Raw genomic sequence first — 17473 nt, forward strand, 5'->3', positions numbered from 1 at the left:
GATACCTCAATTTTGATTTGCATCTCTCTGATTATAAGATATTTAGAACACTTTTTCATGTGCTTATTAATAGTTTTGATTTCTTTAACTGAAAATTGCCTATTCATGTCCTTTGCCCATTTATCAATTGAGGAATGGCTTGATTTTTTTGTACAATTGGTTTAGCTCTTTATAAATTTGAGTAATTAGACCTTTGTCAGAGGTTTTTGTTATGAAAATTGTTTTCAAATTGGTTACTTCCCTTCTATTTTTGGTTGCATTGGTTTTGTTTGTACAAAACCTTTTTAATTTGATGTAATCAAAATTATTGATTTTACATTTTGTGATTTTTTTCTAGCTCTTGCTTGGTTTTAAAGTCTTTCCTTTCCCAAAGATCTGACAAGTATACTATTCTTTGTTCACCTAATTTGCTTATAGTTTCCTTCTTTATATTCAGGTCATTCACCCATTCTGAGTTTATCTTGGTGTAGGGTGTGAGGTGTTGATCCAAACCTAATCTCTCCCACACTGTCTTCCAATTTTCCCATCAGTTTTTATCAAATAGTGGATTTTTGTCCCAAAAGCTGGGATCTTTGGGTTTATCATAGACTGTCTTGCTGAGGTCATTTACCCCAAGTCTATTCCACTGATCCTCCTTTCTGTCTCTTAGCCAGTACCAAATTGTTTTGATGACCACTGCTTTATAGTATAGTTTGAGATCTGGGACTGCAAGTCCTCCTTCCTTTGCATTTTTTTCATTATTTCCCTGGATATCCTTGATCTTTTGTTCTTCCAAATAAACTTTGTAATGTTTTTTTTTTTCCTAATTCAGCCAAAAAGTTTTTTGGTAGTTCAATGGGTATGGCACTGAATAAGTAAATTAATTTGGGTGGGATTGTCATTTTTATTATGTTAGCTCATCCTACCCATGGGCAATCAATGTTTTTCCAATTGTTTAGATATTGTTTTAATTGTGTGGAGAGTGTTTTGTAAGTTGTGTTCATATAGTTTCTGTGTTTGTCTTGGCAGATGGATTCCTAAGTATTTTATATTGTCTAGGGTGGTTTTAAATGGAATTTCTCTAATTCTTGCTTCTGAGATGTGTTGGAGATATATAGAAATGCTGATGACTTATGCGTGTTTATTTTGTATCCTGAGGAGTTGTTGATTATTTCAATTAGCTTTTTGGTTGAATCTCTAGGATTCTTTAAGTAGACCATCATATCATCTGCAAAGAGTGATAACTTGGTCTCCTCATTGACAATTCTAATACCTTCAATTTCTTTTTCTTCTCTAATTGCTACAGCTAGTGTTTCTAGTACAATGTCAAATAATAGAGGTGATAACGGGCATCCTTGTTTCAATCCTGATCTTTTTGGGAAGGCTTCTAGTTTATCCCCATTGCAGATGATGTTAGCTGATGGTTTTAGATATATACTGTTTATTATTTTTAGGAAAGGCCCTTCTATTCCTATACATTCTAATGTTTTCAATAGGAATGAGTGTTGTATTTTGTCAAAGGCTTTTTCTGCATCAATTGAGATAATCATGTGATTTTTGTTGGTTTGCTTGTTGATATGGTCAATTATGTGGATGGTTTTCCTAATATTGAACTATCCTTGCATTTCTGGAAAATATTGTAAGACTATAACTGGCAAAGATGTTAATAATCTCCTTTGTTAGAGGGAGTTTTCTGTATTGGTGAAGACACAAATTGGTCCCTATACTTCTCCACAGGAGAATGAAATGAAACTTAAAAGGGGAATGAAGAAGAGGAAAAAGTATTTATTGACCACACATTATTACTATGTGCCAGGCACTGTGCTAAGTACTTTACTAATATTATCTCATTTCATCCTTATAACTACTCTGGGTGGTAGGTGCTTATTATCCCCATTTTGCAGATAAGAAACCTGAGGCAAACAGACATTAAATGACTGGCCCAGAGTCACACAGATAACAATGTCTGATGTCAAATTTGAATTCAGGTCTTTCCAATTCCTGGTCCAGTAAGACACTGCTGCCTCCACAAAGAATCTGGAACTCTACCTTTTAAGAAGCACATAGTTCAGACACACAGACAGTGTTGGAATAGGCTTCAGAAGTGATTCTGTCCAACCTCTTAATTTTATTGGTGAAGAAAATGAGTCTTAGGTCACATAGCTAATAAAGTCAAAGGTGGTATTTGAACCTAAGTCCCCTGACTCTAGTTACAGTTCCTTCCAAGGTTCACCTGGTGATGGAAATATCCTTAGTTTCTGAGATCATCCCCAGTTTATCCTGTATATATCTTGTTTGTACCTGGTTTCTTGAGTTTTGTCTCTCCCACTAGATTGTGAGCTCCTTTAAGGCAGGGAGTGTTTTTATCTTTTTTAGTATTCCTAGAGTTTCACACAGTAGTTAGCACATATAAGCTTAATAATTCATTGTTGACTTGAAGTTGTATTTTTTCATTGACTAGACTTGAAAAGGAAGTACTCCAGAAATTGTTGGGGAAAAATGTATTTGAGGGGGTTCAGAGTTTTTTCAGTTTCCCCTCTTGAGGACCCTGATTTGTCTTTACAAAGAAGGCTAAGATTTTGCCATGATATTATCATGTGGGATTGGTACCCTCTGTTTCAAATCCTTGACTTCTTGGATTAGTTATATCAGGAAGTCCTCTTCATTAAGCTGTTTTCTCTCTCTCTCTCTCTCTCTCTCTCTCTCTCTCTCTCTCTCTCTCTCTCTCTCTCTCTGTCTGCCTGCTTGTCTGTCTCTCCCTCTGTTTCTGTTTCTCTGTCTCTGTCTTTGTCTCTGCCTCTCTGTCTCTGTGTCTCTCTGCCTCTCTGTCTCTGTCTCTCTCTCTCTCTTCCTCTCTGTCTCTCTTTGTCTCTGTCTCTCTCTGTCTCTCTGTCTCTCTTGGTTGGAGAGGGGTAAGGTTTGAGCAAGTCTATAATGCTATCAATTTTAGAGAAGATATTGACCTGCCTTGGTAGGATGAATATTTACCTCAGGGGAATTCCCTAAGTCAATGAAGTTATGAGTCCCATCCCTATCTTCTAATATCGTTAAGATATAAATTCCTAGAGAGTGAACATTGCTTCTTTCTTTGTATTTTTATTCCTAGCACCTAGTGCAGTACCTGGCTTACTTAATAAATGCCTGTTGACTAAATATAAAGTTATTTATTTAATTCGTTATATTAAAAGATCCAATTAAATCCCTCCTTCTCTCCCCTCCTCCCGTTAGAGAAGGCATCATTTGACAAAAGATATATGTAAGTGTAAAACTATGTCTTGCTTACTTCTATTTATCAATTCTTTCTTTGGAGAGGGAGATAAACACAAGTCTTTCCTCAAACAATATTTCTGTCATTGTATATAATGTTCTCCTGGTTCTGCTCGTTTCATGCTTTATAATTTCATGTAGGTCTTTCCATGTTTTTCCAAAAATTTGCCCTGTTTGCCATTTCAGGGAGTTTTTGTTTTACTTTTTAATGTTGAGAGAAAAGAGTCTGTCCTCATGGAAAATGATGCTGTTAAATGTTTTTGTGAAGGAAAGGAAGCTACAGAAGATGTCGCCCTGTTTGCCAATAGCTGGTCTGTCCAAACTGCAGAGGATGTTGCGTGTATAGATACTGCTTCAGATTTTCCCAACCCTTGTTCTACAGGAATACATTCCTTTGAGGTAAGTTGTCTTTTAGCACTTATGACAATGCTATTATATGTTCATCAAAATGTAAGCAGCTTTAGTGCAAACTCAATGTCATATTTCATTTCATTTCAATATTTCCTGCCCCCAAATAATTCAAGAACAGGAGATAGTCTCAAGCTCTTTATATTAAAATTTGCCACTAAATTTTAGCCCATAGTAGCCGCCCTTGTGACCTGAAGTGTTAGTACAGGATAGTACAATCTAGCAGGCCCTACCAAACTAGAAAAGAAGAAACTTTTAAATTATGGGGTTAGGGAAAGAGCTGAAGACCAGTCTAGTGGAGACTTGAAGTCTAAAGTTCAGTCCTTTCTTTATACATAGTAGGTGCTTCAATGTTCATTCATTGCTAAGATCTAGATTTGTGTTGGGTCTGCTACTACTACTAGCTTTTATTTCCCAAAGTAGGATCAGTGGTGAGAGCTAGCCTAAGAGACAGAAGGACCTAGGTTTACATCTGTCCTCAGGACACTTCTTGGCTGTGTGACCCTTTCTAAGTCACTGAACCCCTATTGCCTCCCCCTTCCTACTCTTTTACCTTGGAACCAATACAAAGTATTGATTTAAAAAAATAAGCCCTTACCTTCTGTCTTGTGTATTGGTTCCAAGGCAGAAGAGTGGTAAGGGCTAGGCAATGGGGATTAAGTGACTTGCCCAGGGTCACACAGCCAGGAAGTTTCTGAGGCCAGATTTGAACCTAGGACCTCCCCTCTCTAGGCCTGGTCAATCCACTGAGCCACCCAGTTGCCCCCAAAAATATTGATTTTAAATCAGAAGGCAAGGATTTAAAAAAATTAATGATATGGGTTATTTCTGAAGAAAAACTTACCTTATAAATCTTGGGCCTTTTCTAGTTTGTACCATGTCTTCCTTTTTCTGGAAAAATGGAGAAAATAGTGGAATTTTTTTTGAGATTCCTGTAATATAAATGATGATGAGCAAAAAAAGAGAAGAAAGGGCCTCTCCATAACCATGTTTTTCTTTGGGGCAGGTGATCTTCTTCAAATGTCAGATACTCCTACAGTTTCCTTTCCTGAGTTGTCATGAGTATATTGATCCATATTCCTATATTGCAAGCTGTATCAATGATCTTTGCAAGTAAGTGCGGTGACATTTCAGAAAACACTGGTATTGGGAAAATCAAATTTTCTTTATCCAATGAAGAAAACATATTCTTTAATGTATGAGCTATTGTCAAGTCTCTACACAGGAAAGAAGAAGGAAAGCTATGACAGGAACTGAAAGTATCAGAAAAATATCACTGGGGATAGGACCATCTCACAGAGCTATAGGGTAAAGGAATAAATGCTTCTGTTTGTCCTGGGGCTCTACCTTGTGGTCTGCTGTCTCCAGAGCTGTTCCTGGAAGAGATTCTGTGGTTCTCTGTAAATGGAATTCAATAATGTCAAGGATGGTAAATGTGAAAACTGCTTCACTGGCTCTTGTCAATTAATCTCTCTTATCTTTTTTAACCAGGTAAAAACTTGCTCCATTCATTCATTCAGTCATTGATTCATTTAATAAGTGTTTGTTGTCCCACTTTATATGGACCATGGAGAGATACAGACATTATTTATTTATTTTCTTTTAAAATCTCTCACTTCTTATTCTAGTAACATCTTAGACACAGGGGTTATGGCTAGGCAAATGAAGTTAAGTGATTTGCCCAGCTTCACACACTAAGAAGCTTCTGAGGTCAGATTTGAACAAATGCCCTCCCAGTTCCAGACCTGGTACTCTATCTATCCACTGTGCCATCTTGGTGCCCTCAGAGATGCAAACTTTAGGTAACACATGGTCCTTGCCAGCATATAGCAAATAGTTGAATAGGGAGGTCAAGGCATACATACAAATAATAATAATCCATACTATTACATTATACATTCTTTAGAATATACAAAATAAAGAATTTGCTTCAAGTAAAAGATGCTCTTCTACTCAGATAATTAAGAATACATAGAATTCTATCTGGTGAGGGAGGGGAGTGAGGACTTTGTATTTAGAAGGCACAGGGGATACTCTAGACTCAGTCAGGAAAACCTGAATTTAAATCCTACCTTACACATTCATTAACTGTATAACTGTGGGCCAGACACCTGCTCTCAACTTTAGTTTTCTCCTCTGCAAAATGGTGATAATGATAGCACCTACCTCTTATGGTTGTTGTGAGGATCCAGCAAAATAATAAGTATACAATACTTGGCAAACCTTGAAGCTTTTAGCTATCATGTAGCTATTTCTCTCCTCCTCCTCCTCCTCCTCCTCCTCCTCCTCCTCCTCCTCCTCCTCCTCCTCCTCCTCTTCCTCCTCCTCCTCCTCCTCCTCCTCCTCCTCCTCCTCCTCCTCCTCCTCCTCCTCCTCCTCCTCCTCCTCCTCCTCTTCCTCCTCCTCCTCCTCCTCCTCCTCCTCCTCCTCCTCCTCCTCCTTCTTCTTCTTCTGCTTCTTCTTCTTCTTCTGCTTCTTCTTCTTCTTCTGCTTCTTCTTCTTCTTCTGCTTCTTCTTCTTCTTCTTCTTCTGCTTCTTCTTCTTCTTCTGCTTCTTCTTCTTCTGCTTCTTCTTCTTCTTCTGCTTCTTCTGCTTCTTCTTCTTCTTCTTCTGCTTCTTCTGCTTCTTCTGCTTCTTCTTCTTCTGCTTCTTCTGCTTCTGCTTCTTCTGCTTCTTCTTCTTCTGCTTCTTCTGCTTCTGCTTCTTCTGCTTCTGCTTCTTCTGCTTCTGCTTCTTCTGCTTCTGCTTCTTCTGCTTCTGCTGCTTCTGCTTCTGCTGCTTCTGCTGCTTCTGCTTCTGCTGCTTCTGCTGCTTCTGCTTCTTCTGCTGCTTCTGCTTCTTCTGCTGCTTCTGCTTCTGCTTCTTCTGCTTCTGCTTCTTCTGCTTCTGCTTCTGCTTCTTCTGCTTCTGCTTCTGCTGCTTCTGCTTCTGCTTCTGCTTCTGCTGCTTCTGCTTCTGCTGCTTCTGCTTCTTCTGCTGCTTCTGCTTCTTCTGCTGCTTCTGCTTCTTCTGCTGCTTCTGCTTCTTCTGCTTCTGCTTCTTCTGCTTCTGCTGCTTCTGCTTCTGCTGCTGCTGCTTCTGCTTCTGCTGCTTCTGCTTCTGCTGCTTCTGCTTCTTCTGCTGCTTCTGCTTCTGCTTCTTCTGCTGCTTTTGCTTCTGCTTCTGCTGCTTCTGCTTCTTCTGCTGCTTCTGCTTCTTCTGCTGCTTCTGCTTCTGCTTCTTCTGCTGCTTTTGCTTCTGCTTCTGCTTCTTCTTCTTCTTCTTCTTCTTCTTCTTCTTCTTCTTCTTCTTCTTCTTCTTCTTCTTCTTCTTCTTCTTCTTCTTCTTCTTCTTCTTCTTCTTCTTCTTCTTCTTCTTCTTCTTCTCCTTCCTTCCTTCCTTCCTTCCTTCCTTCCTTCCTTCCTTCCTTCCTTCCTTCCTTCCTTCCTTCCTTCCTTCCTTCCTTCCTTCCTTCCTTCCTTCCTTCCTTCCTTCCTTCCTTCCTTCCTTCCTTCCTTCCTTCCTTCCTTCCTTCCTTCCTTCCTTCCTTCCTTCCTTCCTTCCCTCCCTCCCTCCCTTCCTCCCTTCCTCCCTTCCTCTCTTCCTCTTTCTTCTTCCTCTTCTTCTTCCTTCCTCTTTCTTCTTCTTCCTCTTCTTTCTCTTCCTCCTGATCCTCCTCCTCCTCTTCTTCTTATTGACATTAGGAATGATATGAAAAAAAGGTACAAAGGTAGGAAAGTTCAGAGAAAGTTTGGAGGAAAGAAGTAGATTGTTGTGACTGTAGTTAATAAGAGGAGAATAATATCAGATAAGGCTGGAAAGGCAGGATACCTTAGCTAAGTACTTTACTTTTTAGACTTTTTCTAATTCATACATACACCAAAGCCTTATAAATTTGCACAGCCAGTGGCAAAAAAGAAATGGAGTAATAATGGTAAGAAAAAAATGTTCTTAATTGAATAAAGCAGATAAAAATAACTCAAATAAATGAGAGATTTTATTTTGTACTATCCATTAACATGGTTAGCAAGACTCATGACAACCATTTAAATTGAGATTATTACTCTTTTTCAGAGAGTACATAGATTGTAACCATTGTTAGTTCAGTTAAGAATATGGTAAAATTAGAATAATCTTGATAAGATACATGGAGGCAAAGTGAGCAATTTATCCTAATTGACTACTAATATTTTTTCTTGGATATTCATATTTGCTGCAAGGTGGACAATACAATTGGATAGGAAATGAATCAAATTGAAGCAGAAAGAGAATTCATTGGACTGGGAATCAGGGAGTTTGGATCTTAAAGGTTTCTGCTGTTAATTAATGGCTTTGGGAAAGACTGTCACCTTTGCTAGACCTTAGGAATAATAGTATGTCTTCATAGAGTTGTAACCAAGTGATCATCAGATGAGGACAGGATAATCTACCTTTGGGTATTTTATAGAGGTAAATAGATCTGCTGAGGCTGGATTAAATCACCTTGGAGGCTTTTGTGATATATATGAAAGTGATTTGTACTTTATAAAAAGGTAAGTTAATGTAATAGATAGCTAGCATTGTTGTTATAATCACATAGACTTAAAAACCTTTGGTAAGAACTTCCTGTCCCCTCCAAAAAGTTTCCAAGGTTGTGTTGCATCCATCTTATCAGCAAGATGCCTTCTAGGAACTTGTAAGATGTTTGTAAGTATCTTTAAATAAGGCAGAGTTTTTTCAAGTAGCATGAGTCTAGAGTGGGACCAGTTATTGCCTATTAGGCTGGGTGATGGTTATATTGACCAGGCAGATGCCAAACCTAAAGAATCATGAGAATGAATTTGTGTCCCAGCCAGTGAAAATGAGGATATTAAGATGGGATCTCAGATGGGGAACTGAACTGATTAAGAGAGTAGAATAGATTAGAACAGGATCAATAGAGTTGATGACAAAATAGACAAATGAAGAAGCAGAGAGCAAAGTCTGGAGCTGCACCTATCATTGCTTGCAAAAGGAATTGAGGCATCATGGACCAATGGAAAGAAAGTAACCCTTGAGTCACAGAACCTAGGTACACATTTACAATTGATATTTAATACCTCCATGATGTGAGGAAGTCAGTTAACCTAGGAAAGTGTCCATTTCCTTTGAGATTCCTCCCAACTCTTTTTACTAAATCACAAAACTCTGACTTGGAAGAACCTCAGAAACCATATAGTCTAACCCGCCTTCATAGTAACCCCCTCTACAATGCCTGACAATTACTCATCCAATCTTTGCTTGAAGAGCTCAGGAGAATAGTAATGATAATAACTAACATGCATTTAGCATTTTAAGGTTTACAAAGCACTTCACACATATTTCATTTGATTCTCACAACTACTGGGAGGTATATGCTACTTCTAAAAGACTCTCACTTTCTATCTTAGAATCAATATTGATTCTGAGGCAGAAGAGAGTAGCAAGAGCTAGGCAATGGAAGTTATATGACTTACCCAGTGTCACACAGCTAGGAAGTGTCTGAGACCAGATTTGAACCCAGAGCTTCCTAGCTCTAGTCTTGACCCTAACTACTGAATTACCTTGCTGCCCACTAAGTTCTCTTTTTATGGATAAGTAAATTGAAGTTAAGGGAGGTAAAGTCCAAGATCATGTAGGTTGTAGGTATCTGAGAATAGATATGAACACAGATTTTCCTAATTCCAGGTTCAACACTATATCTATCACCTATTATTGAGTGAGAGTACATGTATAATCCAGTGGAATTGCTTGTTGGCTATCAGAAGGGGAAGGGGAAAAGAGGAGGGAAAGAACATGAAACCTGTAACTATGGAAAAATACTTAAATAAAAATGAAAAAAAAAATGAAAAAATATATCTATCATCTATGCCATCTACTTCTTTCAGTGATGAGGAATCTATTCTCTGGAGCCAGCCTATTCACTTTTAAACAATGAGATAGTGAGATTTTTCCTTATCTCAATCCTAAATTTTCACTTTGATAGAGCACTGGATAGTCAAGAAGATATGAGTACAAATCCTGTCTCAGAGGCTTAACTATATGACTGATCCTGGGCCAGCTATTTAACTTACCTTAGTCTCAGTTTTCTTATCTGTAAAATGAAGTTAATAATAGCACCTTTCTCATAGGGTTGTTTTGAGGAGGAAATGAGTTTGGTGCTTTGCAAACTTTAAAGCGCTTATGTAAATGCTATATAATGTTAACTATTGTATAGAATATGCAATCCCTTTAAACATGTAAAGAGAACTAAGTCTTCTCTTCTCCAAACTAAATATTACCATTTCCTTCAACCAAATTCCTATGGTCATACCACAGAGGGCCCTTCACCATCTTGGTTGCTTTCCTTTAGATGCTTTTCAGCTTCTTGATGTTCTCCGATGTGTTCTGACTGGTCTGATCTTCCTATTCCTAGACACTATTGCTCTATAAATATAGTCTAAGGTTGAATTAATGTGGTGGATGGGAAGCTCTTTATTCAAAGATTCCATCCTTGTATTGAGTCCACTATGCTGAGTCCACTAAGGTGGATCCTTTTCCTTGGGATTAACAGTTGCTTCAAGTTCTGTCCTTGAGCATCCCTGACTAGCTTTAAATGAAGGGGTATGCCATTTGGATGAATGGAGGCAAGTAACCTAGGGATTTGGTGGAGGTCAATTGCAACCTCCACCTCTGATGCTTCCTAGCAGCATCCTGAGTGACCACATTCACAAGGTTGGGAGGACAGGAAAGGGAGAGGCACTGTTGGAGACAGAAACTGACTCCAGTGGATCTGACCAACCCTCCTCCTACACTTCTTGTTTCCCATCTTCTCCTCCAAAGATTGTGATCTCTCCCTTGATCCTTCCATCCCTAATTATCCTATATTTCTTCTGCCCTTTGTAGATAAACTCCTCTACTGTAGGGAGTAGCATCACCAGTTCATTGAGTAGGTAGAACAGGTCATCATTGCTATGTAGTATAATTTGAAGGATGCCAGGAAGGGTTCCCTCTCCTCCATATCTCTTTTGACTTTGAAGATGTCTAAAATGTTGAATGTATATTTATAAAAATACATATTGTTTGAGCATAGTTGACATTCTAAACACTCTAAACTGGTATCAAATAATCCTCTAGAGGAGTGGAAAGTTAGTATGAAGGACATGTGTGTGGGTGGGGAGGTGGGTTTATAATTGAGGAGAAGAATAATTTCCACCACTCCAAAAGGTGATTTTGCCTATTCCATTTTTGAGATGTCATATATTCAGTGCTGATGTCGTCAGAAAGGACCCAGTAGCGTAAAGAGAGGGATTTCTTTGACTATTTTCTTTCCCTAATCTCTCAAATGTTATTGCTTATAAAATCTTGTTGATTCTATGTACCCAATAACTCTGGCATTTCTATCCTCTATATTCCAACTGCTATCACTCTTATATAGTCTTTCCTACTACCTCCTTAGAATATAGAAATCATCTCTTAAATTTTCTCATGTCCATTGTTTCTCTAATCTCAACTGTCTATAATTTCTGGACTTAACTTGTCCTGCATAGATTTGGTTATGTCATTCTGCTCAAAATTCTGGAATCTTCTCTTCTTTCTCCCCACCTCTGCCCATTACCTACAACCAAAGTTCAGATTTCTTTCTCTACTATTGAAAGGCTTTTTAACAATCTTGTCAATCTTATCTTTCTGATTTTATCGCATTCTGCTCCATTCCATGTACTTGATATTCCAGTCAAACTTGCTTCCTTTTTAGACCCCATTCATGTGCTTTGCTTGTCTTATCTCCATCCTTTTGCTCATCTTATTCTTGGTGCCCGGAATATCCTTCTGCATACCTGGTTCATGAATTCCTCCTAAGGTCAACTTAGATGTCACCCAGCCTATAAATCTTTTTCTCCAATCCCCTTAGTTGGCAATGAACTTTTCTACTTTGGGCTCTTTCTTTACATCCCTCTAAAATGCTTATCACCAATTATTTCTATATAGCAGCTTATGTAAATGTATATTATTATAAGGGTCAAGATTGTCTTACCTAAACCTTGTATCTTTCACAGCCTTTGGCAACAGTATTTTCACACAATAATTGGTTCTTAATAATTGTCAAATTTCACTTGACTTCATTCTGTAATTTCCTCCTCATTTAAAAAAATAATTTGAAAAAATACACTTTCTGTCTTAGAATCATTACTAAGTATTGGTTCCAAGGCATAAGAACAGTTCAAGTTAGGCAACTGGAGTTAAGTGACTTGCCCAGAGTCACACAGCTAGCAAGTGTGTGAGGCCACATTAAACCCAGGACTTCCCATCTTTAGGTCTGGCTCCATGAGCCACCTGGCTGCCCAAAGAGCTCCTCTTTATAAGATGTCAATTCATGAAAGTATTGTTTTATTCCCAGATCATCAATTTATCAGCAAAGACATTTTCTTTATTTTCCAATTCAAAACACATTGACATGCATAACTTCTCATTGATTTTGCTACATTATTAAACTAACATCTATAAAAAATGAACAAGATCACTTTCTAGGTCAAGTTGGTGAATTGATATTTAGTGCATTAATGATCGAATATCATGAATTCATGTTAGGAAAGAGTATGACTGTTTTCAAGATCCCGATAGATGTCTGGGTTCCTGAGATTTCATCATTTCAAGCTCCAATTGTCTAAATAAGCTGCTATTTGTCTTGGGACTTAGGTTCAGTTTATTAGATTTTCCAAGACTTCTCAAGTTGTCTGCCAAGTCATCACTTCTAATGAAGATTAGTTAGTTGGACTATTTAAACTATGGTCTCTGGTTACAACAAATCAGAATGCTGTGATATTTAAGGTGGTGACTTGACAATAGGTATGTTGAAAATACTTTAGGCTAAAATAATACTGAAAATACTGAGGCTATGAATACATTAGACCTTCTTAATGCCATTCATATTTAAGACTTTGCCCCTATTCTGTTTTAAGGACATCATCTTTAATTGAAATATAAATTTCAACAAATGTTAAACAAATATATTTTATAGGTTCCTGTTAGAAACCGTTCAGGAATTAGCAGAAAAATTCCAGTTTATTTATAATAGTCATCCAGTGCCACCCAAGGAGAGTATGGCATAATGAATGGACAGCTGGCCTAGGAACCAAGATCTATATTCATATCTTGTTAATGGCACATATTAGCTGTATGACCTTGGGCAAAAAACAAAAAGAACTTGTCTTGTCTTGTCCATGTTCCTGTCCAACTGTCCAAGTTCACCGAGTAGCAAATTTCCTCACTGGTGAAATTACCTGAGTGAAGTTAGGTCCAGACCAAAATGAAAGTTAATAATAGCTTTGACATCTCTTAAAACTCAAAATAATATTTAGCATGTTTTGAAAGCTTTGCAAAGTTTCTGTCCCTAAGAAAAATCATAATAATTTTAAGAGGACTATCTGAATTGTTTAGTTTTAATGTAATAATCTTTTAGTATTGATGTCCAATAGGTGAAATCTCAGGAGATTTACAAGTATTTTGTTTCAATGGAACGTAAGCTAAGAAACTCAAAATGGGTTAGGCATAGTGAAAAATATAAGACTAGAGACAAAAATATTTTTAGAATGGATTCACCTTCCAAAAGAAATAAGCTCATAGCTCCCCAAAAGGTTTAGAATTCAGATGTTCTTAATTCCCCACCCCCCCTCCCCAATGATTGTCTGGTTAAGTCTGGCAAAGTCTATTGATTCCTTTTCAAAATAATGTTTTTAAATATATAAAGTAAAATACAAAGAGTTACAAAGGAAGAGATTGATATCAAAATAGTTATCAAAGCATTAAATTAAGTTCCCCTATTCTAGATTATAGAAAAATCATATAGAAAAATTGTAATCAGTATTCATCAATCAAAATATTTTATATTTTTGTGTCTTCTGCACTAAAAGTTACATTTGATGTTAGAAGAGATGAACACATCCTCTCATCAGTCAATACTGAAATTTCCAGAGTGACTGTCAAGGAACAGAAGGAGAAACCCAGTTTTCTAGAAAGGTCAAAGAATTGGTCAATGCCTATCCTTTGTGCATGGTTGATCCCGGCTCCATTTTTTTCCCCAGTACTAATGATGATCATACCTATTGCCGAGCTGCTACAGAGTATGCCCGAGCTTGTTCCCATGTTGGTTACCCTATTCAGGAATGGAGAGATGACTTTCCAGCATGTGGTATGTTTTCTTCTTTTTCCAAGTTTGATAAATTTGTTGGTGTTTAGAAGGCAGAATATTAACTAAGGTCAGGGCAATAACACTTTGTCCTAGAGCACTTATATTAAGCATCCTAGAAAGAACTAGAAAATAGTCTAGAAGACTAGTTAGCTAAAATAAGAAGCTAACAAATGGTGCCTACTTTCTGTAATGCTCTCACCTCAACCCCAACCTATGGTTACAACTTTAGTGAACCTTTCATATCTCACCTGATGCCATGCAATTTTTTCTCCCTTTCATAATATCTTCAATGGTATAAAAAGACATGTTTTGTGCTATTTGCACTGGGTACAAGTGTTAGTTACAGGACTGTTCTAGGCACAAAAATTACTGCTCTGATGGCTCAAGATTGAATCTACTGACTGTGCTTTTTAAAGTATGGATACTATGGATAGATAAAAGATTTAATGGGAAATTTGAAATTTAAAATGTAAATTAAAATGTAAAGTTTAAAATTTTAAAATTATAGTTGATTAAGATGTTCCCCTGAAAAAGTTGGGAATGTATTTAAATGTTACCTCCTCTGCTTAAATATTTCAGTTGATAAATGTGATGATAGTCTTGTGCACCGGGATTGTATCAGCTGCTGTCCACCTACCTGTACTTTTGAAAAAGAATGTCTTGGAAGCAATCTTCATTGCCTTGATGGATGTTATTGTCCTGATGGTAGGTGGTGCAATCAAATTAACATGATATTGTGGAATATAGTGTATCTGATCTCATAGAAATAAGGAGGTGATGATCTCAGATGACCTTCTTGGTCTTTGGTTATGTTGCTTAGAATAACATTTATTGAAGGGGCATTCATCAAGAGTATTTAACAGTAGCTTCAATTTTTGCAAACTTATCACTGAATTCAGGCACAAGGATATTTTGGATGTTACAACAAAGAAACTTCTTTAGTTGAATATTTAAAGACATATAATAATTGGTGTAATATCTGCTTACTAGACTTTCTCTCCTGGAGGTGCATATGTGCTTTAAAATGAAAGCAAATTTGAGATCGAGGCAGAGAACCAAAGTCAAACGTATTGTAACACTTTGATTCTTATTCCAATTTTAATATTTATTTTAATATTTAATAAATATTCACATATTTATATTTAAGACTTCTGCTGTCCCCTTATTGACTGACAAACAGAAATAATCTTTTACAATTTACCTTTACCTCATCCACAACTGGATGAAATTCATTTATTTGGGAAAATATCTGATCTCAGCTAGCACCCCTTTGGGGTAATTCTTGGTCATATGTAGCATCCTTTTTGACTCACTCTCCCAGCCTGCCCTCCTACTGTTATCCACTAGGAGTAAAAACTATTACTGTTTCTCCTAATTTTCTCTATTCTAATCTGTTTTTTAGGGCTATATTTATATTCAATGGAGCCTTTACCATTGACTCCTTTTGCTTTTTGGTATTCCTATGATACTTACAATTTGCACCATACTAAAACTATACAATATATTTTTCCTCTATATCATTCAATTTAACAAACTATTATTTACAATAATAATTGACCCTTGTAAAGGGAGTCAGGAGAAATGCTGAATTAGGAGTTAAGAAACTTGCGTTTGAATCTAAGTTCTACTATTTCCTCCTTGGATGACCTTGGCCAAGACATTTTATTTCTTTGGACTCCTCTTCATCAGCAAAATGAGGGCATTCAATAAATGACTTCAAAGTTCTCTTTGTTTCCCTCTTCCTGCCCCTACCAATCTTTTCCACCTTTATTTGTTGTCTTCCCCTTTTAGAATGTAAGACCCTTGAGGGCAGGAGCTACCTTGCTTCCTTCTACTTATCTTCCCAATCATAAGTATGGTAGCTGAAAATATAGTAAGAAGCTTAAAGAATTCTTTTTCCTTCATTTTTTCAGCTATAAATCTATGATCCTATATTTCTTTGAAGTTTGCTAAACACATTACATACATTATATAGCTTGAGCTCCACAACAAACCCTCTAAAGTAGATGGAGGGTACTATTCCCATTTTAGAAATAAACTAAGAAGGAGAGTTATAAAGCAAATTGCCTGTGGTTACGCAATTACTAAATGGTGTACATGAATTTGAAGCCTGGTTTGCATGGCTCAAAGTCAAAGGCTCTATCCATAATACCATGCTGTTACTTCAACTATATGGTAAGTTCTTTGAGGTAAGGGAATGAAAGTTATTAGTACTTTCTTTTGGCTTCCCCACAATTGCTTAGCTCAGTGAGCTCATAATCAATGAAAAAACCTTTTAGGCACTGACTATGTGCCAAGCACTGTGGTAAATGCCTATGTCAATGTGGAAATCTAGAAGTCCCCAGTTTATTTAGTTGGGAGGTAGAAACCCCAGGTTTTGACCTTATCACAGGAGAGTTTCCCACTGAGGGAAGGTCCTGCCAGACAATAGACATTCACTTCAGGTGGGAGGTAGACCCCATCAGAAGTCAAGTGACTCTTTGTCTCCAGAAGCCTTTCCCAGTATATGACACCCTCCTTCTGAGGATTGAAATCATGAGGACCTTCAGCTTGGGAGACTGACGTACTACCTACTGTGCCAAAGCTGAAGTGGATGTTTATTGTCCCTTGAAGTGGGACCTTCCCTCAGGGGGAAACTCTCCTGTGACAAGGACAAAACCTGGGGTTTCTACCTCCCAACTAAATAAACTGGGGACTTCTAGATTTCCACATTGACACCTAGGATACAAATACAAGGGGACCCTCAAGAAGCTTACCTCTTAATAAGGAGAAACAACCATCAGGAAAATGGTTGTGAGAGAGGTGTATTGGCTTGGGAAATCACAGAGGATCCTTGAAAACAATTTTGAAAGGGAAAAATCCACCCCCTTTTTATATTATATGGAAGTTGTTCACTCTAGCTGTGCATCTGTTAATTTATTTGTCATCAAAAGGCATTTTGCCTAAAAGAGAAAACTGACAAGTATGCAAAATGTTGACAATTCTTTATAAAATTATAGCTTATCATACATTTGTATATGTCAGTTATTGTTATAAAGTATTACTTGTATTTTTTGAATTACATATAACTTCTACTTTTGACCCCTATAGCTATGAATTTGCAATTGGAATTTATTTTGCCATTTGGAAGCATGGGGGGGGGGGATTGATTGACAGGTTCTCTCAAGTAACAATGGCAAAGTTCATTTGATTATGGTGCCCATTGGAAGAAATGGGAAACAGGAAGGCAGGAGTCTTCAAGAATTGTTGTATTGGAAAAAGTCATAATTTTTTCACCTAATACATCAGAGTCAAGAGTGAAGATGGTTGACTTGTAATCAATCTTTCTCCCAAAGTCCATTAATTTTGTTTGGCCCTTCTCTCTTCCTAGCTGTTCTTGTCACCTTCATCCTTTCCTCAAATCAACCAATATTTATTGGCCTACTGAGTGACCAGCTATCAGATTAGGTACTTATCATTAGCCTTGTTGCCTCATTATGTTTAGAATAAGTCTTCTCTTGGCCAAAACAATGAGAGGACCTTGTGAGAAAGGAGAGGCCTTTCTCAACATAAAGACCAATCTGCCATGCTGGCCTTTTGTGGTGTGGTGATTTATCCTTAGGGTAGATTAGAGAGTTTGTCACTGGAAATGATGAACACATCATAAATCTCACAACACTCCATCTCCTCCCTCCT

At 37.3% G+C, this 17473-nt stretch overlaps 1 protein-coding gene across 2 annotated transcripts in view; it reads left to right on the forward strand.

Moving 5' to 3' along the window:
- OTOGL (otogelin like) overlaps positions 1-17473 on the forward strand; it is a 256085-nt gene that overhangs the window by 59398 nt on the left and 179214 nt on the right. For both annotated transcript variants that reach the window (XM_016425678.2, XM_056798553.1), the window contains 4 exons: positions 3515-3645; positions 4661-4767; positions 13692-13798; positions 14378-14503. In XM_016425678.2, coding sequence (XP_016281164.2) covers positions 3515-3645; positions 4661-4767; positions 13692-13798; positions 14378-14503 — 471 coding nt within the window. The remainder of the gene's footprint in view (positions 1-3514; positions 3646-4660; positions 4768-13691; positions 13799-14377; positions 14504-17473) is intronic.

The sequence above is a fragment of the Monodelphis domestica genome, chromosome 5 (genome assembly GCF_027887165.1).
Source record: "Monodelphis domestica isolate mMonDom1 chromosome 5, mMonDom1.pri, whole genome shotgun sequence".
NCBI classification, from domain to species: domain Eukaryota; kingdom Metazoa; phylum Chordata; class Mammalia; order Didelphimorphia; family Didelphidae; genus Monodelphis; species Monodelphis domestica.